The following is a 20,602-nucleotide window of genomic DNA, read 5'->3' on the forward strand; positions in this document are numbered from 1 at the left end:
TTGATTGGGCTGTTGGGTGTCATAGCTTATGAATGTGATTGCTCTTAAGCATTGACAGTTGTCAAAATATTTTGAAACTGTGTTGTTAACATGCCCTAGGGAAATGGTGGAATGCTTTTGTGTTCCATCACCTATTTTGTAACATCTTTCATGGCCTGTGCTTTCCCCCCAATAAGTTTTGGATACACTCAATCACTTCTATTTCTTATCAAACACCTATACTATAAGTGTGAACATCTTCTTTTGTCACACCGTGCTTTGACAACCATGCTCATTGTCTATATTTATTCTCTTGTCCAAGCAGCTGCTCTGTAAACCAATCCTGTACAAGTCGAGGGGACAGCTGTCATTCCACATACGGGGACAGAAGTAGCTCAGTCGAACTGAGAAACAGAGTGCAGGAGATGACTTGGACAAGTTGAGAAGGGTTAAAATGACCAAAAAGACACCAACCTGAAAGCAGTACCCTTGTTTGTCAACAGATTTCTGGAATACCACCACTTCGAGGAGAACTTCGAGGCACAATCGTTTCTTGAAGCGGAAATGGCAGACAGCAGCAGTCCCCCGTTGTCGTCCTACATCATGGATGAGGAAACGCTGAAGAGAAAACAAAAGGAGAAGCTAAAGAAGTTGATGGCGACGGGGGGCAACCCAAGACCTGCACGCTCTCTCCTTTTCTTGTCACTGAAAAATCCTTTCCGCAAGGCGTGCATCAGTATTGTGGAGTGGAAGTATCCTGCTTTAGTAAAGGGTCACAGGCAGATGGATAAAAAAAGGAGAAGATGTCCTGTGATTGTTGCAGCACAGTGTGTTTTTTTTTTTAATTTGTAGCTTTGTGAGGACATTTTGGGAAAGTGAGGACATTTTGGCTGGACCTTTTTGGGGGTCAAGACCCTGTTTTACTGTTAGGGTTAGAGTGGGTTTAAGTTAGGGGTTAGCATAAGGGTTAGGCATTAAGTTGTGATGGTTAAAGGGATACTTCAATGATTTGAATGTGGCTTTGTATTGCTAGAATAGCAGTAGTATTTTTTAGAAAATGTGCTTCCCTCCCTCAGTTTTTCACTGAGTTGTGTTTTCCATTTTCAAAATGTGCCCTACTGTGATGCAAAACGCGTCATTTGACTCACAGTAGGGCACATTTGGATAAGGGAAAACTGATTTTTTTACAAGTCAGGGAAATACTGAGGGAGGGAAGCACATTTTCTAAAAAATACTACTGCTATTGTAGCAATACAAAGCCACATTCAAATCGGTGAAGTATCCCTTTAAGTGTGGTATGGAATGCTTTGAGGGTCCTCACTTCAAATGCTTCAAATGAACAGAGTTACATCAAACCTTGAGTTTATTGGTCACAGATAAACAATTATGGATTAAAAATCTCAACAAATTATAGACATCTTACCCTTTAGTGGATCATAACATCGAACATCTCCTGTATGTGTGAATCGCTGTGATTTTGACTTGTAAGCTTCCTATAACTTACTCTCAGACCTTTTGAGATCATCATCCTTTTGGCCATCTTTGCCAACTGTGTGGCTCTGGCTGTGTACTTGCCCATGCCCGAGGAAGACAGCAACAACACCAACAGCAACTTGGTGCGTCAGCATGCTTCTGTCGTGTGCATAGTTTGATATTATTTGAGTGAAATAGTATTTAATGTATTTAATATAATTCATGTGTCTTCTCACATGAAGTCTCGAGAAAAACAAAACACTTCATCCAAACTCTGATCTGAACAGTTCTGCATTTATTTGTATTGTAAACCCTCCAAAATATGATATGATAGATATGCAGACCATAAGACATGATACAATGTTTGTACACAAAATTCAAGTGCTTCCTCGTTTGTGAGGATGGACAGAGGATGGAGAGAGTCACATGGGCAGGAGCAAAGGCAATGGCATGAAGAAAAAAATAAACCGATACACAGAAGGAAAATTAGAGTTAATAACAGCAAAAAACTCACTTGACATGTATCCTAAAAAAGGACACATCAGCAGCCACAGCTGCTGATGTGTCCTTTTTGTGGATATACGGTATAAATAAACCCAGACACAGAGGTTTAATACTGTGTGTTTTGCTGTTTGATATAGTGCAATAATGTTATCAAACCAGAAGACAACATCCTTTCCAAGAAAACAACTATTTTACTTTTATTTCAGTGAAGCAATGCTCTACATCTGACCTGATGCTGTAGCTGAGCTCTACCTCTTAATGTAATGTATGTGGAAAATAACAATCACAACATCTTGCTGTTGTCACATGTAAGATATGCCCTCTTATACTGCTACTATTGTGCAGCAACAAATAGTGTCTTTCATTATTTAAATTGGTCAATTTTATATGCATCCTATTGTGTTTTACACTCCTTAATATAAACATAAAAACTTAATCTCACCAGTTTTTAGGATACAACCCAAACAAACCACTGCCACATTTTGTGCAAGCAGGTCAGACATGAGCAAAATAGCATGACCAGTGAGTTTTAAACTGTACCTCGAACAGTTAATCTATTTACAGCTTCAAAGCGACAGACATAACTAGCTCACTTTCTTATGGTTTATCCTGTTAAAAGTTTTCCACTGCTTCCAAATTTAAAATTTCATCATGACATCACAATGAGAGTTGTTACCATTGAGGAGAAAAACTCAGACTGTTTCTCCAGTATGGATTTATACTATTAGAATATGAATGTATCTCGTGAATACACACGAAATCTAGACAATGAATAAATCCTGCTTGTATGTGAGAACAACAAAACACAACAGTTGCGTTCTTGAATGTTCATTTTAATAATTTACAATACAAACCCAAGAGTTTCCATTCTTTTTTTGCCAAAAAAATTCTTTGGTTAGAAAAAAAAGGGTCTATTTTAACTTTTAATTTCATTAATTTGATTCGTATTTAGTTTTGGTTGTTGTCTTCTTTCATCATCGTTATTTTTACATTGCATTAATCTATTTACAACCAGTGGTAATGATTCAAAGGCATTATCACGCAGGCACTGAGGAAGGACATTGTCAGTGGGATGTTAAAATAGACATTCTCTGCATTCTCCTGGTGAAATGCGAGAGGCCATTAAACTCTGCAGCGCGGTGTGAGTTTGAAAGTGACAGTCACAGAAAAGACTGTGACGTGAAACATAAAACTTACACCAACTGTCCTCTTGTCCACATGTCCTCCTTCAAAACATCCATGAAGCTTCTCTGCTGTCTTCCCCTTTTCCTCCTGCCCGGCAGCTCCATCTTCAACATCCTGTGTCCAATATAATCACAGTCCCTCCTCCGTACGAGACCTAACCATCACAACCTTTACTCTCATTCTTTATCTCCAGACCGTTCAAACTGAGTTGTCCCTCGAATATGTTAATGTCTGATCTTGTCCATCTTGGTCAATTAGATGCAGTCTATGGAATAGTAAGTATTTATAATGTAACATGGATTACAACGCTGTTTTTCAGGAAAGCCTGGAGTACATCTTCCTCCTCATCTTCTCTATCGAGTGTTTCCTGAAGATTGTTGCCTATGGATTTCTATTCCACGCTGACGCATATTTAAGAAACTGCTGGAACATTTTGGACTTTGTTTGTGTATCTGTTGGGTAAGTCCACGGCCTCATTCTGAAATGCTGTATGATTTTACAACTATCATCTTATTACATGATTATTTTGGGCTGGTTGGCACAGTAAATAATCAGAATGTTAGCAATTTTCCATTCTCACTGATGAAACAATCAATCTGCTTCTCTATCCTTTGCCTCTGCTGTGCTCAATTATATTTGTAGTGCATTCTACAAAAATAAGGTTTGTGCACTATCAACACAACTTTCACTAATTTTACAGAACTTGCTGCTCAGCATTGAAGTTGTTGTTGTAAACAACTACAGCAAATGGATGCATATGCAGATAGGCAGAAGAATTTTGGCAAATGTTAATGGGCAAAAAAAGCCAGAAAGACAGGGAAGATGCTCACTTATTTTCAGTTTACTATGAGAAATTAGACTTTAGTAAACCAGGTTTTAAAACGTTCCATTCAGAGAACGCCTCATACGTAGCGTTTGTTTCTCCCCAGGCTTTTCACTGTGGCTGTGGATGCCATTAACCACATCAGTGGAGTGGAGGCTCCAGTCGGTGAAAAAGGTGGTGGCTTTGACATGAAAGCTTTGCGTGCGTTCAGAGTACTTCGACCACTGAGACTGGTCTCTGGAGTCCCCAGTGAGTAACTCATCTGTGACTCTGAGGCTCCACTAAGGAGGTTATACGTTTGCTGATGCTTGTCTGTCTGTGAGCAGGGTTTCTTTAAAACTTTTGGATTTTGATGATGTATTTGTATTAATCATAAGAGGAGTTTGACATTTTCATTAACCTATAAGTTGTGTAATACCACCTCATAAACACATCATGGTGTCTACATCACAATATGACAGTTGGTGTGATATATTCTAAGTTGCATTTCTATTTGCCCTTCAGGTTTGCAAGTGGTGATGAACTCCATTCTGAAGTCCTTGCTGCCGCTCTTTCACATCACCTTACTGGTCCTTTTTATGGTCACCATTTACTCTATCATGGGTCTGGAGCTCTTCAAGTGCAAAATGCACAAGACCTGCTACTACAAAGGCACAAGTACAGTATGCAGAACAATAGCTCTTTATTTATTATGCACCAGGAACAACTGAATTCAATGTGATGGATTAAATCTTTCACAAATATTTCAAATTGTACTGTGCTATGGATTACCATGTGTTTATATGAGTGACATCCACTTTTATTAGGAAGATAAATGATTTATATTTGTGTATTCCGTGATCATGATTATTGTTTTCTGCTCTTCAGACATAATTGCAACAGTGGAGAATGAAAAGCCTGCTCCATGTGCTCAAGCTGGAAACGGTCGCCGTTGTGGCATAAATGGCACAGAGTGTCGTGCTGGTTGGCCAGGCCCAAACAATGGAATCACCCACTTTGACAACCTAGGCTTTGCTATGTTGACTGTCTACCAGTGTATCACTACACAAGGGTGGACTGATGTCCTCTACTGGGTAAGGTATTGGTCTGTTTAATTCAAACAATGTCATTAGCCCCACATTAGGCTTGAGGGAGACCAATTTACCCCAGGGTTTTGTCAATTCAACGATTTGTTTTAGGTTTTTTGCAAGTTTTAAATTTTTTTTTTTTTTTTTTTAAATGTTATGTCTATCCCTTCAGAAATTAAACTCTATAGATAACTAACTTGCATGCGTACATAGTAACAGTAACATAGGCAAATGGTGGTCATACAGATATTAGAACAACATTGCAACTTTTGTTTGCCTAAAATAAACCATATATCTAATATATAGAAAAGGGTAGTAAATATGTTGCATTATATTGGTTGAGGCTGGTACAGCAACAAACACTGTACAATAAGGCATACAACAGGCTACACATGTAAGTGTAATAGCTTGATTGTCACAAATTCTGAGCATTAATCACATGAAGAGATGTGAAATAGTTGTAATTGCTCTCTCTGACAGGTAAATGATGCTATAGGAATGGAGTGGCCATGGATTTTTTTCACCACGCTCATCCTGGTTGGCTCCTTCTTTGTGCTGAACCTGGTCCTGGGTGTTCTCAGTGGGTAGGATTTACTCAAAGCCAACTTACTACCCTTCCATAATTCGTTTTACATGATCATGCTTTCCACTGTCCATTTCTATCCGCCATCTTTGTGTTCTCCACACATTATTCAACCTCTTTTCATGGGTTTTCCTAACAGTGAGTTCACGAAAGAGCGAGAGAAGGCCAAGTCACGTGGAGAGTTTCAAAAGCTAAGAGAAACACAGCAGCTAGATGAGGATCTCAAAGGTTATATGGAGTGGATTACTCATGCTGAGGTCATTGACAATGACCAGGAGGGACAGGGTAAGACAAAGGTCACACAGAACTGCGATACTGTCCCGTGCAACTTCCAAAACACCAAATTTAAATGTAATGATAAATGTTGTTATAGATGTTAGCTGTTATTGTCTCCTTGCTTCACTGAGCAAGTAGTGTATGTTGCTCTGTACAGCTCTGCTAAAAGACCAGAACAAGTGGTTATTGTAAGCAACTTGTTATTATCAACATTACCAGCTACAGAAGGGCTGATGACATATTTGGTAAAAAGCCAAAATGGCAGAGGAAGGTGATTGTTAAAACTGCATGTAGTGAGATAATATAACACAGGTGTTTGTGCTTTCTTTAGGTCTGCTCAGCACGGAAAATGGAGGATTGGAGACGGGAAGTGTCGGAAAAATGGATACAATGCAGCTGATCATCTATTACTAGTCAGTAGTGTCTTTGTAATCTTCACAATTTTATTATATCATTGTCTTTAGGTGTGGGATTCACATGCTCTATTCTCTTGTGCATGGACTTTTACCTGCTATTCTGGTTTCTGTTCTAAAACATGCAGATTGGAATTAATTGGAGCATTGTAGGTTGGCCATTTAATAGTCTGACAACCATGTGCCTGGCCAGCTTGGATTGGCCCCGGCTTTCCCTCATTATCATCAACACAATAAGCAGCATAGATGTATGATCATTTATGAAATTGAAAATGTTATCTTTTTTCAAATCTAATTTGGTGTATGATGATGATGTATGATCAGAAAATCAGTATATAGAAGTACTGTGTGGATAGATAAATGTGACTTGTAGAGTTAAGTACTTTGAGTGGTTGTTCATTCATTCATTCATTCATTCAAGTAGTACTATTTTAGGACCCTAAGGATTCACCATTTTATTCATCGCATCTTTCCTCCCCTGTCATGCAGTAAGTTGGCCCGTAAGTGGAATCGATGGTTAAGGCGTAAATGCAGAGTGTATGTGAAGTCCAGACTGTTCTACTGGTGGGTGATCATGCTCGTCTTTCTCAATACATTGGCCATCGCAACAGAACACCACAAGCAGTCTCAGAAAATCACAAACTGGCAAGGTAAGCGCATCATAAACTAGACAGGCTGTAATGCATTTCATCCCAAATTTAATATGTGATTCTTTCAGGAAAAATTATTTGCTATGTGATTAAGTAATTATTAACTTATTACATGACACCATTTAGTGGAGAAATTGGAAACATAAAATATATTCCCCTTTGTGTCTATACAACATCTCAAGAAATATAAAACATATATATATATATATATATATATATATATATATATATATATATATATATATATATACATATTATCCAAACAATTTTTAATGACTTCAGAAACAGTTTTCAGGGATAACAATGCTTTAATTATCCATGCAAAACATAACATTTTATGCCAAATTCCATATTTTCCATGCATGTATCGTTACCTAACTTTTTTTTCCTTCCCTCTTTTCCTCATGCTGTTGGCCCCAAAAACGTCCACCGTTGTTAGACAATACCAATAAGCTACTGCTGTCTATGTTTGCCATTGAGATGTTCATGAAGATGTATGCTCTTGGCTTGCCCTCATACTTCATGTCCCTCTTCAACCGCTTTGACTGCTTTGTGGTGTCTACTGGTATTATGGAGCTCATTCTTGTCCACATGGGCGTCATGTCAGTCATGGGTATTTCTGTGCTCCGCTGCATACGTCTGCTCCGTCTGCTTAAAGTCAGTAGGTAAAAAAGCTTTGAATATGAACATTTATATGCATGTAAACATGACTGTTTATAATTAGGGGGCTGCATAAGTTTGAGCAAATATTGTATTGCAGTTGCTGTGGACAATATTGTGGATTGCATTTGTAAACAAAGCTAGTTTAACGATTGATAATGTCCTTTACTCCCGTTATGTCCTTCAGATACTGGACGTCTCTCAGTAATCTGGTGGCTTCCCTCTTGAACTCGACCCGTTCCATTGCCTGTTTGCTGCTGCTCCTCTTCCTTTTCATTGTCATCTTCTCCCTGCTGGGTATGCAGGTATTTGGAGGGAAGTTCAACTTTCCCAATCAAACCAAACCGCGCAGCACCTTTGACAGCTTTCCTCAGGCCCTCATTACAGTGTTCCAGGTATTTACAGTGTTTATTTGATTAAAAAAAATTAGGTTAAAGTAATTAAATTTGGAAGTGTGCAAATTTAGCTACCTTTAATGAATGAGTTGTGTGTTTTTAGATCCTGACAGGTGAGGACTGGAATGCCGTCATGTATGATGGTATTATGGCTCATGGTGGACCCAGTATGCCCGGAATACTAGTCAGTATCTACTTCATCATCCTCTTCGTCTGTGGAAATTGTATCCTCATGAAGTTCATGTTTATATGTTATGCCTATGTATGTTTTATATTTAACATGTTACCATCTTTACAATCTTTAACTTGCCTTTTATTCAGTCATCCTCCTAAATGTCTTCCTGGCCATTGCTGTTGATAATCTGGCAGAGGCGGAGTCTTTGACTTTAGCACAGAAGGAGAAAGCAGAGGAAAAGAATCGCAAGAAAGCCCTCAGGTAACTTTTTGTATGTTTTGTATAGAACTCAATGTCAAGTCAATGTCAAAGAACCTACACAAAACCGTAACATCCCCTGGTAAAATTCATATTCAAACCAGTAACCATCTTGCAATGAGACAACAGTACTAATCACTGCATCTTTGAGCCCCAGAATAACAAGATTTAGTATGTAGTAAGAGATGCCACCAACCAGTTAAACTAATCTCTTTGTGGATTGTTAAGGGCAAACGTACCTGATAAAATATCAGAAGAGAAAGCAAACCTGGCGAAGAAGTTGGCTGAGCAAAGGGCTAAAGGCATCGAGTGCATGCCTACTACTGCCAAGGTGAGGTGATCCAAAAGCATCCATTTGCTCTGCCAGTACATTTTTATACATTTATGTAAATCCTATCTTTCTAACCCACCTTTAAACTGCTTGATTTCCCCATCTGCAGCTCAAGATCGATGAGTTTGAGTCAAATGTCAATGAGATTAAAGACCCATTCCCTCCAGCAGACTTTCCAGGTAAATCTTATATCCTTCACAGCATTGTTTTATTGTTAATTATACAATTACCAACTCAGAGGGAAGAATGAACCTCTTGAAGAATGAACCTGTTCTGTTTTCTGTTGGTCAGGTGATGATGAGGAAGAGGACCCCGATATACCAGAAAGTCCCAGACCTCGTCCAATGGCAGATCTGCAGTTGAAGGAGGAAGCCGTGCCGATGCCAGAAGCCAGCTCTTTTTTCATCTTTGGACCTCAGAACAAGTATGATGTTGAAATATGTTGTTGATAGCGATTCAAACCTAGTTAAGTCAGTTTTATTTACGTAGCCAACCATCTAACCCAGAACACATCATCCTTCCAACCCTACATCTTGAATTTACTTATACGAACATTTATTTCTGACAATTTCAGGTTCCGGAAGCTCTGCCATCGTATTATTAATGCAACCACCTTCACCAACATCATCCTCCTCTTCATCCTGCTGTCATCGGTTTCTTTAGCAGCTGAGGATCCCATTGACCCTATGTCCTTCAGGAACAAGGTGACGTGATTGTGACTGAAATGTTCCCATTGCAATTGCAAAATTTGATTTATTGCACCATTTATTGTACCCATAATAATATGATGACATTGCAAATGTTGACTTTTTAGGTGTTGGCGTATGCTGATATAGTCTTCACTTCGGTGTTCACAGCAGAAATTGTGCTCAAGGTAATAACGGTTGATAATGTTGATACAGATGGTTGACAAATGAAAGGAGAAACTTGAAGAGGTGAACACACAGGTTTCCATGTTGGTTGTGGGGGGCTCACTGAGGGATTTGATCATTGTTTTTCTCAGCCCCCCAAATCAGCATCCATGTTGGTGACAGATAATTGGTGTATTGAGACAGCCCCTCTCAATACACCAGTAATAGATTCTTCATGTGGATCCTGGTTTGAGTTGATGGCTTCTTTCTCTAAACTTCTCACGATCTGTCAAGATAATATCCAACAATGATTGTCAGTTTATGATTGTCCCTTTTTCTGTTCAAGCATTGTTATACCAACAGCATTAACCTTATATAAAGCAACGGTTGTTGAGTGGAAAATATCGTATCCTTTCCAGATGACAACATATGGGGCTATACTCCACAAAGGGTCCTTCTGCAGGAACTCATTTAACATCTTGGACCTACTGGTGGTCAGTGTGTCTCTCCTCTCAATGGGCATGGAGTAAGTGGACTGGATTCTCCACATGTACCGCATTACTTTGTTGCAAATATGACAAGAAAACTGCAATTTATCAGCAAATGTGACACATCTGTGTTTGTATAATATAGATCCAGTGCCATCTCAGTGGTGAAAATTCTCAGGGTGTTGAGGGTACTTCGGCCCTTGAGGGCTATAAACAGAGCCAAGGGACTGAAGGTATAAACTGTCCCTGAATCGACTTCCAGTTTTACAAATCGTAGCCTCGCACTGATCTGAATTATCATCTATCTGTAATATCTTGTGTCTTGTAGCACGTGGTCCAGTGTGTGTTTGTTGCTGTGAAGACCATCGGAAACATTGTATTGGTCACCATGCTTCTAGACTTCATGTTTGCCTGCATTGGAGTCCAACTTTTCAAAGTAAGAGCAGTGAATTATTTTAGCTTAGCTCATTTCTGTATTTCATAATGAGCTTTGTGAATCTGCTATTTCATAAAGAGAGTTCCTTCTTTTGCTTTCCTAGGGCAAGTTCTATGCCTGCACGGATCCAGACAAAATGACTGAGGAAACATGCAAGTAAGTACAGCAATTTTTGCCCATCTCGGTCCTGTCGTTGATTGTATGTGCTACATTTGGGTTGGTCTCTGCTTCAGTATAGTCTTTGCAAAACTCACTTTAAGACAATAGCAATTCAAAATAATTTTGACTTTGAAAAACATGTAAAGAAAAAATTGTCATTTTAGTTAGATGTGTCCTAAAGTAGGTACATCCAGTTTAGACAGGATTGCAGAAGGGATGACCTTTACTAAATCTGTAAAGAATTGGGACAATGGTATTTATTTGGTCCTCATATAACAATGTTGTCTGTCCCTCCCTCTCTGTGGCTCAGAGGTTACTACATACGGTACCAGGAAGGAGCACTTCATGAAATGGTGGTCCGTGACAGGAAATGGACCAACTCTGAACTAAACTTTGATAACATCCTCAACGGCATGCTGACTCTCTTCACCATTTCTACATTTGAAGGATGGCCAAAGTGAGTGATCTGTCTTTTTTTCCATAAATGTAGTTTATGACAGTGTGTGTATGTGTGTGTGCTTATTTGGGACATGTCTTTTTTTTATTTACCTAGGATACTGTATAAAGCTATTGATTCAAACTTAGAGGACAAAGGCCCAGTATACAACAACAGAGTGGCCATCTCCATCTTCTTTATCGTCTACCTCATCCTCATTGCCTTCTTCATGATGAACATATTTGTGGGCTTCGTCATTGTTACCTTCCAAGAGCAAGGAGAGCAAGAATATAAGAACTGTGAGCTGGACAAAAACCAGGTATGCTCTTTCTCTCTTTACATAGAGTTACAATGACAAGACATGATGCTTGAGGGTACCCATTGTATATGATAATTAAATCCTGAAACTAACAGATGCCTCGCATATTACACAATTGTTCATTATATTTATACTTTATTAATTTTATTGTAGTACACACTACAATTATCAGGAGGTCTCAATAATTTTTTCCTCCCTCTACCTTCTTTTACCCCATCCAGCGCCAGTGTGTACAGTATGCACTTAAAGCTCGACCACTGCGATGCTATATTCCCAAGAATCCCTACCAGTATCAAGTGTGGTACATCGTCACCTCCTGCTACTTTGAGTACCTCATGTTCCTGCTTATTATGCTGAACACCATGTGTCTGGGAATGCAGGTATGTATACAATACACATTGCATTGTTTTTGTAACCGTCTACCATCTAAACTTACTTCACATTTCACGATTGATAATTGATGTTATGGGTCCATTTTTGCAGGACCAAAATAATGACTCAGTGCAGGGCATATTATTACATAAAGTAAAATATTTACAAATGTTCATCTTGTGACTGTCTTTAGTGAAAAGTTAATCCCACTGTCTCACCCGATATCCACGCAGCTGTCAATCTGTAATTCTTACAGCACTGCAACCAGTCGGCCCATGTTACTCACCTGTCGGACATGCTGAACATGATCTTCACTGTGCTCTTCACTGTGGAGATGATCCTCAAACTCATGGCTTTCAAAGCCAAGGTTAGTCAAACTTCAACACACTATATTACTATATTGTCCAAATAAATTGCATAACAGCTGACACTGGGATTGAGATATATTAACAGTAACAATATGGGGATAATGTGGTAATAATTTTGGAACACATACAAACGATTATTTGATTTATACTTAATACTCAGCAAATAATAGCTTGGTAATAACAATCAACTTCCCAAGATTCTTGGATGCCTTCCAATTTTAGGCTGATTTGAACAGATTATTTGGCCAAATTATGAGTGATTGACAGACGCGATTTTAATGTCATCGGACGCATCAGAGTCAATGCGAACTGTGATTGGGGCACAGGCAGAAACCAACAATAACGAATGAGATCAAGTTGACCGTAACTTATACAAGCCAGTTGATAACGTTTTCTCAGCCATGACGTTTGGCGTTTCTCAGCACAGCTATTAATTAATGATGCTAATAAACACGTCCATGTCTCTATGTGGTCCTGCATCTTGACTGGATCGTCTCGTCTTCTCAGGATTAAAACATTGAAAATCGGTGACAAAGTCTGTTTGTGTGTGTGTGTGGTCTCCCAAGATTTTTTCAAATCAAGTCAGATTTGAAAATCCTCTTTTGTGCGGCAGGCATTAGGGAAGTCATTACCAAGCTATTACCTGGAAATTACTGGATAACCAAAGGACAGTAGAGTAGGAGCAGATGCATTTGCTAAAGCGTGAATGGGTAAATTATGTCTGCCTTTTCATTGTATGTTTTGTATTTCATTCGTTCATTGTAAAGTGAACAATATGCAGCAATTACGATATGACAATGTGGAGTGAACCAGCCTCATTATGTGTGTCATCTCAACAAACATCCACACCTTGTTTTGTTTGTTTCTTAACTTCGTTGTTTTACCCAGGGTTACTTTGGGGATCCTTGGAATGTTTTTGACTTTGTCATCGTCATTGGAAGTGTTGTGGATGTGATGCTGATTGAAATTGATGTGAGTACCAAACACAACAAATCACTTTTTCTGAAATACCACAAATAAACACAGTATATGACCACTTATCCAGGTTTAATGCTAAAACAAACTATTGCATTCAAACTATTGTGTGGCCAACAACGTGAATCAAGTGACACATATGAACGGATAAACTTCTTGACTCCCTTTCTCTGACTTACTTACCTCTTCTTCTCTCAGGAGACACACATTCAGCGCTGTTCTTAATTTCTAATACAACGTTCATGTTCATGTTGCGGGATAAGCATTACAAGTGTGTTTCATAGACAAAGTATAGTAATTGTATCTGTATGTTATTTGCTCAAGCACATTGTGCACATGTGAATCAGAAAGAATTCTGTCACAAAGCATTTACTTTCGACTTTCTAAGATCAGTATCTAATATGGTTTGTTTATTGTTTTTGTGAGTGGTTACATAAAAAAAAGTTTTCCTTATCTGCTGTACATGTTTCATGCCTTCTTCTTCTTTTTCGCCACACAGACACCTTCACAGCCGGCAGCTTTCTTTTCCTGACATCACTATAATTTGTGTTTCCCCTTCCACAGGCAGCACTGGCCTCCTCTGGAGGACTTTACTGTCTCCATGGCTGTGCTGTAACTATCACTTGCTTCACTTTTGCATGGCATTCACGTGTTTCATGGATGGCATTTGAAATCTGAACAAGGCCAGGTCTATCAATTGTGTTTTATAGCCTGGTACTATAAGGGAATGGTGCCCTGCACGTTCACATAGGAAATGGCTTATTTTCTGTATATTCTGAGGTGATTTTCAGTTTGTGACTGCTTGGATTTTGTAATATTATCTGTCTCTCTGCCTGAATGCTTTGACATTATGGTCTTGGTACCTCAGAGCAGCATGAACTCATTGTGGCTTAACTAAGTTGCTGTAAGTGATAGCAGTAAATGTAAGTTCATATTTGCATTGTGTAAATATTGTTTGAGTAAAAAAGTATGTTTACTTGCACTTATTAACAAACCTTGCAATATGAGCATGAGTAAAACTATCTTAAGAAGTAATGTACATTCCCCAAAGTGTTCTAGTGGAAAAATAAATTATTTCTTTCTACAGGCAGTGGATCCCATGCAAGCAATTGCTGTGAGTTTCTTTAACTTCGATACATTAGAATTTGGTAGAATTTAGTGGTTAACCTTGTGTAATTCCCAATTTGTCCTCTCTCTCTGTACAAAGTCTTCTGAGAACATGAGCGTATCAATCACATTCTTCAGACTGTTCCGCGTAATGCGTCTGGTGAAACTGTTGAATCGCTCCGAGGGAATAAGGAACCTTCTGTGGACCTTCATCAAATCCTTGCAGGTCAGTGTGGTCTCTCAGCATCGTTCTGTCTGTTTTTGGATTGAATGTCTTTCTTACAATGGTCTTGTGTCACTGTGTTACAGGCTCTTCCTTATGTAGCACTGCTCATCCTGATGCTGTTCTTCATATATGCTGTGGTTGGAATGCAGGTATATTGCACATCCACACACATACATTGAATATCTATGCTTTTTATCGTTTTAATTTATTTATTTATCAGCTGGTTCTCATTTAAAAGTGTGTTCTTTGGGTCATTGTCATAGTTGGAAGGCGTAGGTGCCTTCAAACGCATCTATGAATGAGGCTACATGTGAATTTAGGCATAGTTCAGGTGAACCACAGTGTTGCCTATTGGGACACAAACAAATTATAATGCGATATTGTTTTTTGTTTTGTTGTTGTTTTTTTTAACACAAAAACGATTAGATATACAATCAAACCATACACGAACATCATAATTTGACTGCATATAACACATTCAGAGGAAACACAAACACAAATCTGTGAATTCCATGCTTAATGTTCCTTGGGCTAAGAACAACCTGATGCACAGCAAGAAACCCACAATTACAACCTTACTTCTCTTTTTCTGCAGATATTTGGTAAAATTGCATTGGTTGATGGGACATACATCAACAGGAACAACAACTTTCAGACATTCCCACAGGCTGTGCTCCTTTTATTCAGGTTGGTGGACAGCATCTTCATGTGCACTCACTCTGTGCCATAAGTAATACCTCAATTCAAGGTCTCACTCAGCAGAAACAACAGAATATTCAGTAACTACCGTGCCTACTATCGCTGTGCAAACACAAAAACACACATAAACAAGCCAATGGTTCGGGTCTAGTTGTAAGTGGCAGCAGGCTGAGCAGGGTGTTCCAGACATTACTCTCCTCAGCACCACTTTGCACAAACACTAATTAGTGATAGTGAATTTGACCTGTGCATTTAAACCATTCTTTACATTACACACCAGTAGTGAACACACACAAGAGCAGGGAGCAATAGGAATCGGGTGCCTAGCTCAGGGGTAGCCACAGCCCTTGGCTGGTCCCAGGATGTGAACCAGTGACATTCCGGTTACAAGTCCAATTCCTGCCATCTTGCCATTCTGATTAGATGCCCTTGTTGCAGTTGTCTAGCAGCTGTAGGTTACCTAACACAAACCCATAGACCCGACAAATCCTGTGATTGATTCATGGTTTGCCATCTAGCATAGCCGCTATTGCTGTGGTGGCAGGTCACAGTGACTCACACACTGCCAGCTGATGCTGTGTACTGTACTGACATTGATAGCAGCATGGAGAGTCTGATTAGAAAGTGGCCCCACATGATTCATATAAGAATATGACAGTATGAATGGAATTAGAAATAATAGTTCAGACAAAATCAAGAAAAAAAAAACATACATTGATGAAAAATGCCACTAAAATAATGACACCTACCTTACTCCTGGTACATTTTCAGTACAGAATAGAACCTGCTTTGTCCAGTTTATCTAGATTTTCAGGCACCAAAGTGTCCTTTTGTGGATTTGTGCTGGTGGTGGCAGCTTTCCTAGGTTTGTGTTCTTGTGTTCCTGTCTGCTGTGAGTTGCCAATTAACCCAACGCCAGATCTGCATGTCTGCATAATTTCAACTTCAATTGCATTGGGTTGGTTGCCTTAAAAGTCATGCTGATACTAATTTTCAAGAAATATATAATAGATGAATATTACGGTATATTTCTGTTCAGTGTACATCATGCATACTTATTTAATTACATGTTAATTATAATGAGAAAATAATTTTGTAGAAATGGCTTTTCAGCTGCTAATGTGGTGAAATATTATAACAGTTAATAGGAAGGTGAATGACAACTGAGAAGCAGAGGTGATATTGGATCTATTTTGCAGATGTGCCACAGGGGAGGCCTGGCATGAAGTCATGTTAGCGTGCATGTACGGGAAGAGGTGTGACCCCAAGTCAGATTACCTGCCTGGGGAAGAATACACGTGTGGATCCAACTTTGCCATCATCTACTTCATGAGTTTCTACATGCTCTGTGCCTTTCTGGTAAAATAACACACACACACACACACACACACATTGTGACACAATTTATCTCATGCATATTCAAAAAAAGAAATAAAGAGAATGAACAAAAAGTCTCACATAAATCAGAAATAATGCCAATGTAATTTGAATGCTCTTTTTCAATTTAATTTTGTCTACAGCTACACAGCTAATAAAAATGACTCTATCCTTTACAGATCATTAACCTGTTTGTGGCTGTCATCATGGATAACTTTGACTACTTGACACGTGATTGGTCCATTCTTGGTCCTCAGCACTTGGATGAATTTAAGAAAATCTGGGCTGAATATGACCCTGAAGCTACGTAAGTATTTGCATGTTCATGGAATATATTGCAGAATTTTTCTTTGAGACTTGTGACTGGAATTGTTATTTTTGGTCACAAGCGATCGATCATTACACAGCACTGTTTACCACAGCTTGTGATGTATCTGACATTCAATGGTTCTAATATTATGACACTTGGTCTTCTTCTCTGTTAAACAAAAAGAACTATAGGAAGATTCTTACATGCGAGAGAACAAGCAAGAATCATCTTTATACACTAGTATGGGTTCATCATTAAGTATTTTTTATTCCTTCTTACAGAGGTCGTATTAAGCACCTTGATGTGGTGACACTTCTACGGAGAATACCTCCACCTCTAGGATTTGGCAAGTTCTGTCCACATCGCATTGCCTGCAAGGTGAGGGAAAATCTTCAGCCTGATGACGCATGAAACGCATGTGCATGTAATCTGGAAGCTGTCTACTCTTCTCTGATCATCACTTCCCTTGTTTTGAGGTGATGCTGCGACCAAAGACGTCAGAAAAGATGCTTCACTACCAATTTTGTTGTGTCTGTGACATGTCATCTGCTGCAGCCTCATTTTGCAGTTATTAAATAGCCGAGCACCAGCTTGTTGCTTTGGCGACAGCAGCTCTCCTTTTTGTTCCCCTCATTTGTCTTGATGCATTCAAAGCATTTCTACCTCTGTTATCCTGTAACCACTTGCTCATAAGTTACATCAGACTAGTGACAAACCTATCGAGTGACTCAACATTACAAAGTAGCTGTGTTTCAGGTAGATGTGGCACCTTTGGTTTCTTTTCTCTGTAACATCAATACATGTATTATACAGTTTCACATCAATATCTTACATTCAGTGGCTGGAACTGCTTTGGCAAGTGTCACATGGTAGAGATGATGATGATGCCTGGTACTGGTGGTTCAGTTTGAGCAAAAGTGAGTCACTGTGATGTTTTTAAAGAGTGTGGTGCCATATCTACTGTAGCTTTTAGCTCTGTGTTGATTTGCAGATATTCCATGTAATGAGGTGTCAGGCACATCAGGTTGCTCCATATACAACTTTTTACTTGTCAAGTCCTGAAACTTCTTATAAATGCCTAGAAGTTTGTTGTAAAAGGCACTGACAAAAAGTCTGTGCTGACTGATGCACCACAGCGAAAATATTACTGGCAATGCTTAGATGTGTGTGTGTATTTCTTCTGTCTTTTCAGAGGTTGGTCTCCATGAACATGCCCCTCAACAGTGATGGAACTGTAACCTTCAATGCCACACTATTTGCCCTGGTTAGAACTGCACTGAAAATAAAGACAGAAGGTCTGTGTGATTGTGACTATTTGTGTTGTATTTTTTTTTTATTTGCATAACAGGGAATGAATAGGTTTCTGAATTTTCAGAAAGAAACACAAATATTACTTTTTTAAAAAATCTCATTTTCTTTTAATAATGTTTCAGTGTTTCTGAATGTGCATGTTGGCTATTTCAGTAGTCTGATTGCTTGATACTTTCTTTCTTTCAGGTAATTTTGAAAAAGCCAACGAGGAGCTGAGGGCAATAATAAAGAAAATCTGGAAGCGTACTAGTATGAAACTCCTGGATCAAGTCATCCCTCCTATTGGAGGTATGAGTGCTAAGTCAGATGTTAAATTATGTCAGCTGTTGATTGTCAGTTACCATTGAAACAGATCGGACGTATACACATGCATCCCTGTGTTTCAACAGACGATGAGGTGACAGTGGGAAAGTTCTATGCCACTTTCCTAATCCAGGATTATTTTAGGAAATTGAAGAAGCGACAGGAAGAGTACTATGGCTACAGGCCCACCAAGAAAAGTGCTACCCATGAGATACAGGTAAGCAGTTAAAGCACAATATTATCCAATGGGAAACAGTGAAACAAAAGTGAAGGTAAAATCCCAGTTTAACTTTACTGTCTCTGTGTCTATCAGGCAGGACTGAGGAACATTGAGGAAGAGGCAGCTCCAGAACTCCATAGGACCATTTCTGGAGACCTGATAACTGAAGAAGACATCGAGCGAGCAATTGATGAAACTGCCGAGGAGACCCCCTTCAGGGTAGCAGCAGGGATTGAGATTTGTAGGGTTAGGGTAGAGGGAGGAATGGAAATATAGTAGGATTAATAATGACCTGTCATTAGACTTAGAAATTCCTTTATAGAAATCTATGGCAGAACTCCCACCTCTCCTGTTCTCTCAACCTAAGGGTAATAGTTTGACCTACCTGGGAATTTTGTATAAAAACAACAATTCTCTTTGAAAGAACATTGGCCAATATCAACAAAATAAAAGTAAGGACAATAGTCAAAACTTAACCAGATTATATACTGTATCTATAACACAAAATCTCACCCCACTTTTATGGCAAAATTTATTGGAATGTTACACGTCAACATATGATTAGGGATGTAAAAAAAAATGTGTCATTCTGATCAAACAAAGATGTATCCAATGAATAGTGTGTGAAAGTGTACAAACAGATACATAACCTGCTATGGTGCTTCATCCTTAATAGGGTAATAGGGTATAATATGGGCACTTTAAACTTCAGTTAAATGTGTGACAGAAGCTGTGTTAACATTAACATTGTAATGTCTCCTATTTCTTGTACAACAGAGACATAGTCTCTTTGGAAACCATTCTGATGCTTTCTTTGTTGAGGCCACTGGCAACCAGACCACTCACCAGCGCCCCCTACAGATGGCAGAAGGAGTCATGAATAGCAGTATATAAATATCTCCAGCAGCAGGCCTCAGTGCAAGCCACAGGTCAGTGTGATTGTTACAAATGTAACTTATTTACAATAAATAATTCTGTATTGTTCTCAACAAATGTGTAATATGACTTCAGACCTATCAAGCTGTATATCTATATAACTTGTGTTTTAAAAGATTTGATAAACAAAAGCTGTTGGCAGTGATTAATCAGGGAATAGATTTGACTAGTTTGAGTATTACGTTGTTCTTAAGATGGTTAAATCTCCAGCAGGATGTTGACAGTAAGAGGGAAAATTAGAGACCAGGGATATAATGTAAAATATGTAAAGGGCTTTACTGCACAACAGCCAGAACCTTATGGTGTATGTATTCCTGCAACTGTTGTATAATTGCACTTTTTCATCTCTCTTTTTTCCCCCTTTTGTCTGTTTGTTTTTTCAGAATAAAAACTATGAACTTTGATTGTGGCAACATGGAGACTGGACGACCTTCTCAACGGATGTGGAGGACTTTGATGAAAGACATTGATCCGTGAAACACCATTTCCACCAAGTGTAGAGCATTAGGTTTAAGGGCAGGAGTCAACACTCCAGTGAAAAAAACACTGAACACAAAGACATGAAGCAATGCAAAGCAGAAAAACATGAGCATTCAGCTGGACTTCTGTTTCTGTCTGTGAAATATATTGTTCTGTGTGATATTAAAATAGACATGTGATGTGGTTGTTGTTCTTTCATCAAAGTATGAGGTTTACTAAGACAAAAGTACATATTTATGAGCAATACCATGATGTAAATATTATCAGACAAAAGCCATTGGACATAAGTGCACACAATGCCACACAACTCACATACTGTAAGTAGTGACTAGAATGTGGCTATAACATACTGTTTCATAATTAGGATAAAGCCCCAGAAACAAGAAAAACCTCGAATACATTCAGAGTCTAATTGAGTCTCATAACAATCATGCAAGTCATAAGTATGATGACTATT

The 20,602-nt window shown here is 38.8% G+C and overlaps 1 protein-coding gene across 1 annotated transcript; it reads left to right on the plus strand.

Moving 5' to 3' along the window:
* Positions 1-543: 543 nt before the first annotated feature.
* On the plus strand, positions 544-20,237 carry LOC310929673 (dihydropyridine-sensitive L-type skeletal muscle calcium channel subunit alpha-1-like; the record flags this gene model as incomplete). Its single annotated transcript, XM_083892493.1, has 42 exons — positions 544-731; positions 1,490-1,595; positions 3,461-3,600; positions 4,071-4,213; positions 4,469-4,621; positions 4,832-5,037; positions 5,512-5,615; positions 5,754-5,899; positions 6,222-6,303; positions 6,793-6,953; positions 7,393-7,618; positions 7,801-8,008; positions 8,112-8,232; positions 8,330-8,444; positions 8,670-8,772; positions 8,882-8,951; positions 9,064-9,196; positions 9,347-9,476; positions 9,587-9,646; positions 10,043-10,149; positions 10,257-10,344; positions 10,440-10,547; positions 10,651-10,703; positions 11,017-11,163; positions 11,260-11,461; positions 11,683-11,841; positions 12,090-12,200; positions 13,090-13,173; positions 13,741-13,788; positions 14,264-14,290; positions 14,384-14,509; positions 14,593-14,658; positions 15,105-15,196; positions 16,408-16,567; positions 16,765-16,892; positions 17,177-17,273; positions 18,088-18,190; positions 18,393-18,494; positions 18,596-18,726; positions 18,823-18,948; positions 19,507-19,658; positions 20,049-20,237. 41 exons carry the CDS (start codon positions 544-546, stop codon positions 19,621-19,623), a joined length of 4,977 nt encoding a protein of 1,658 aa, XP_083748619.1. The 3' UTR covers positions 19,624-19,658; positions 20,049-20,237.
* Between the last annotated feature and the right edge of the window lie 365 nt (positions 20,238-20,602).

The sequence above is a fragment of the Microchirus variegatus genome, assembly GCF_963457635.1.
Source record: "Microchirus variegatus genome assembly, chromosome: 7".
NCBI lineage: Eukaryota > Metazoa > Chordata > Actinopteri > Pleuronectiformes > Soleidae > Microchirus > Microchirus variegatus.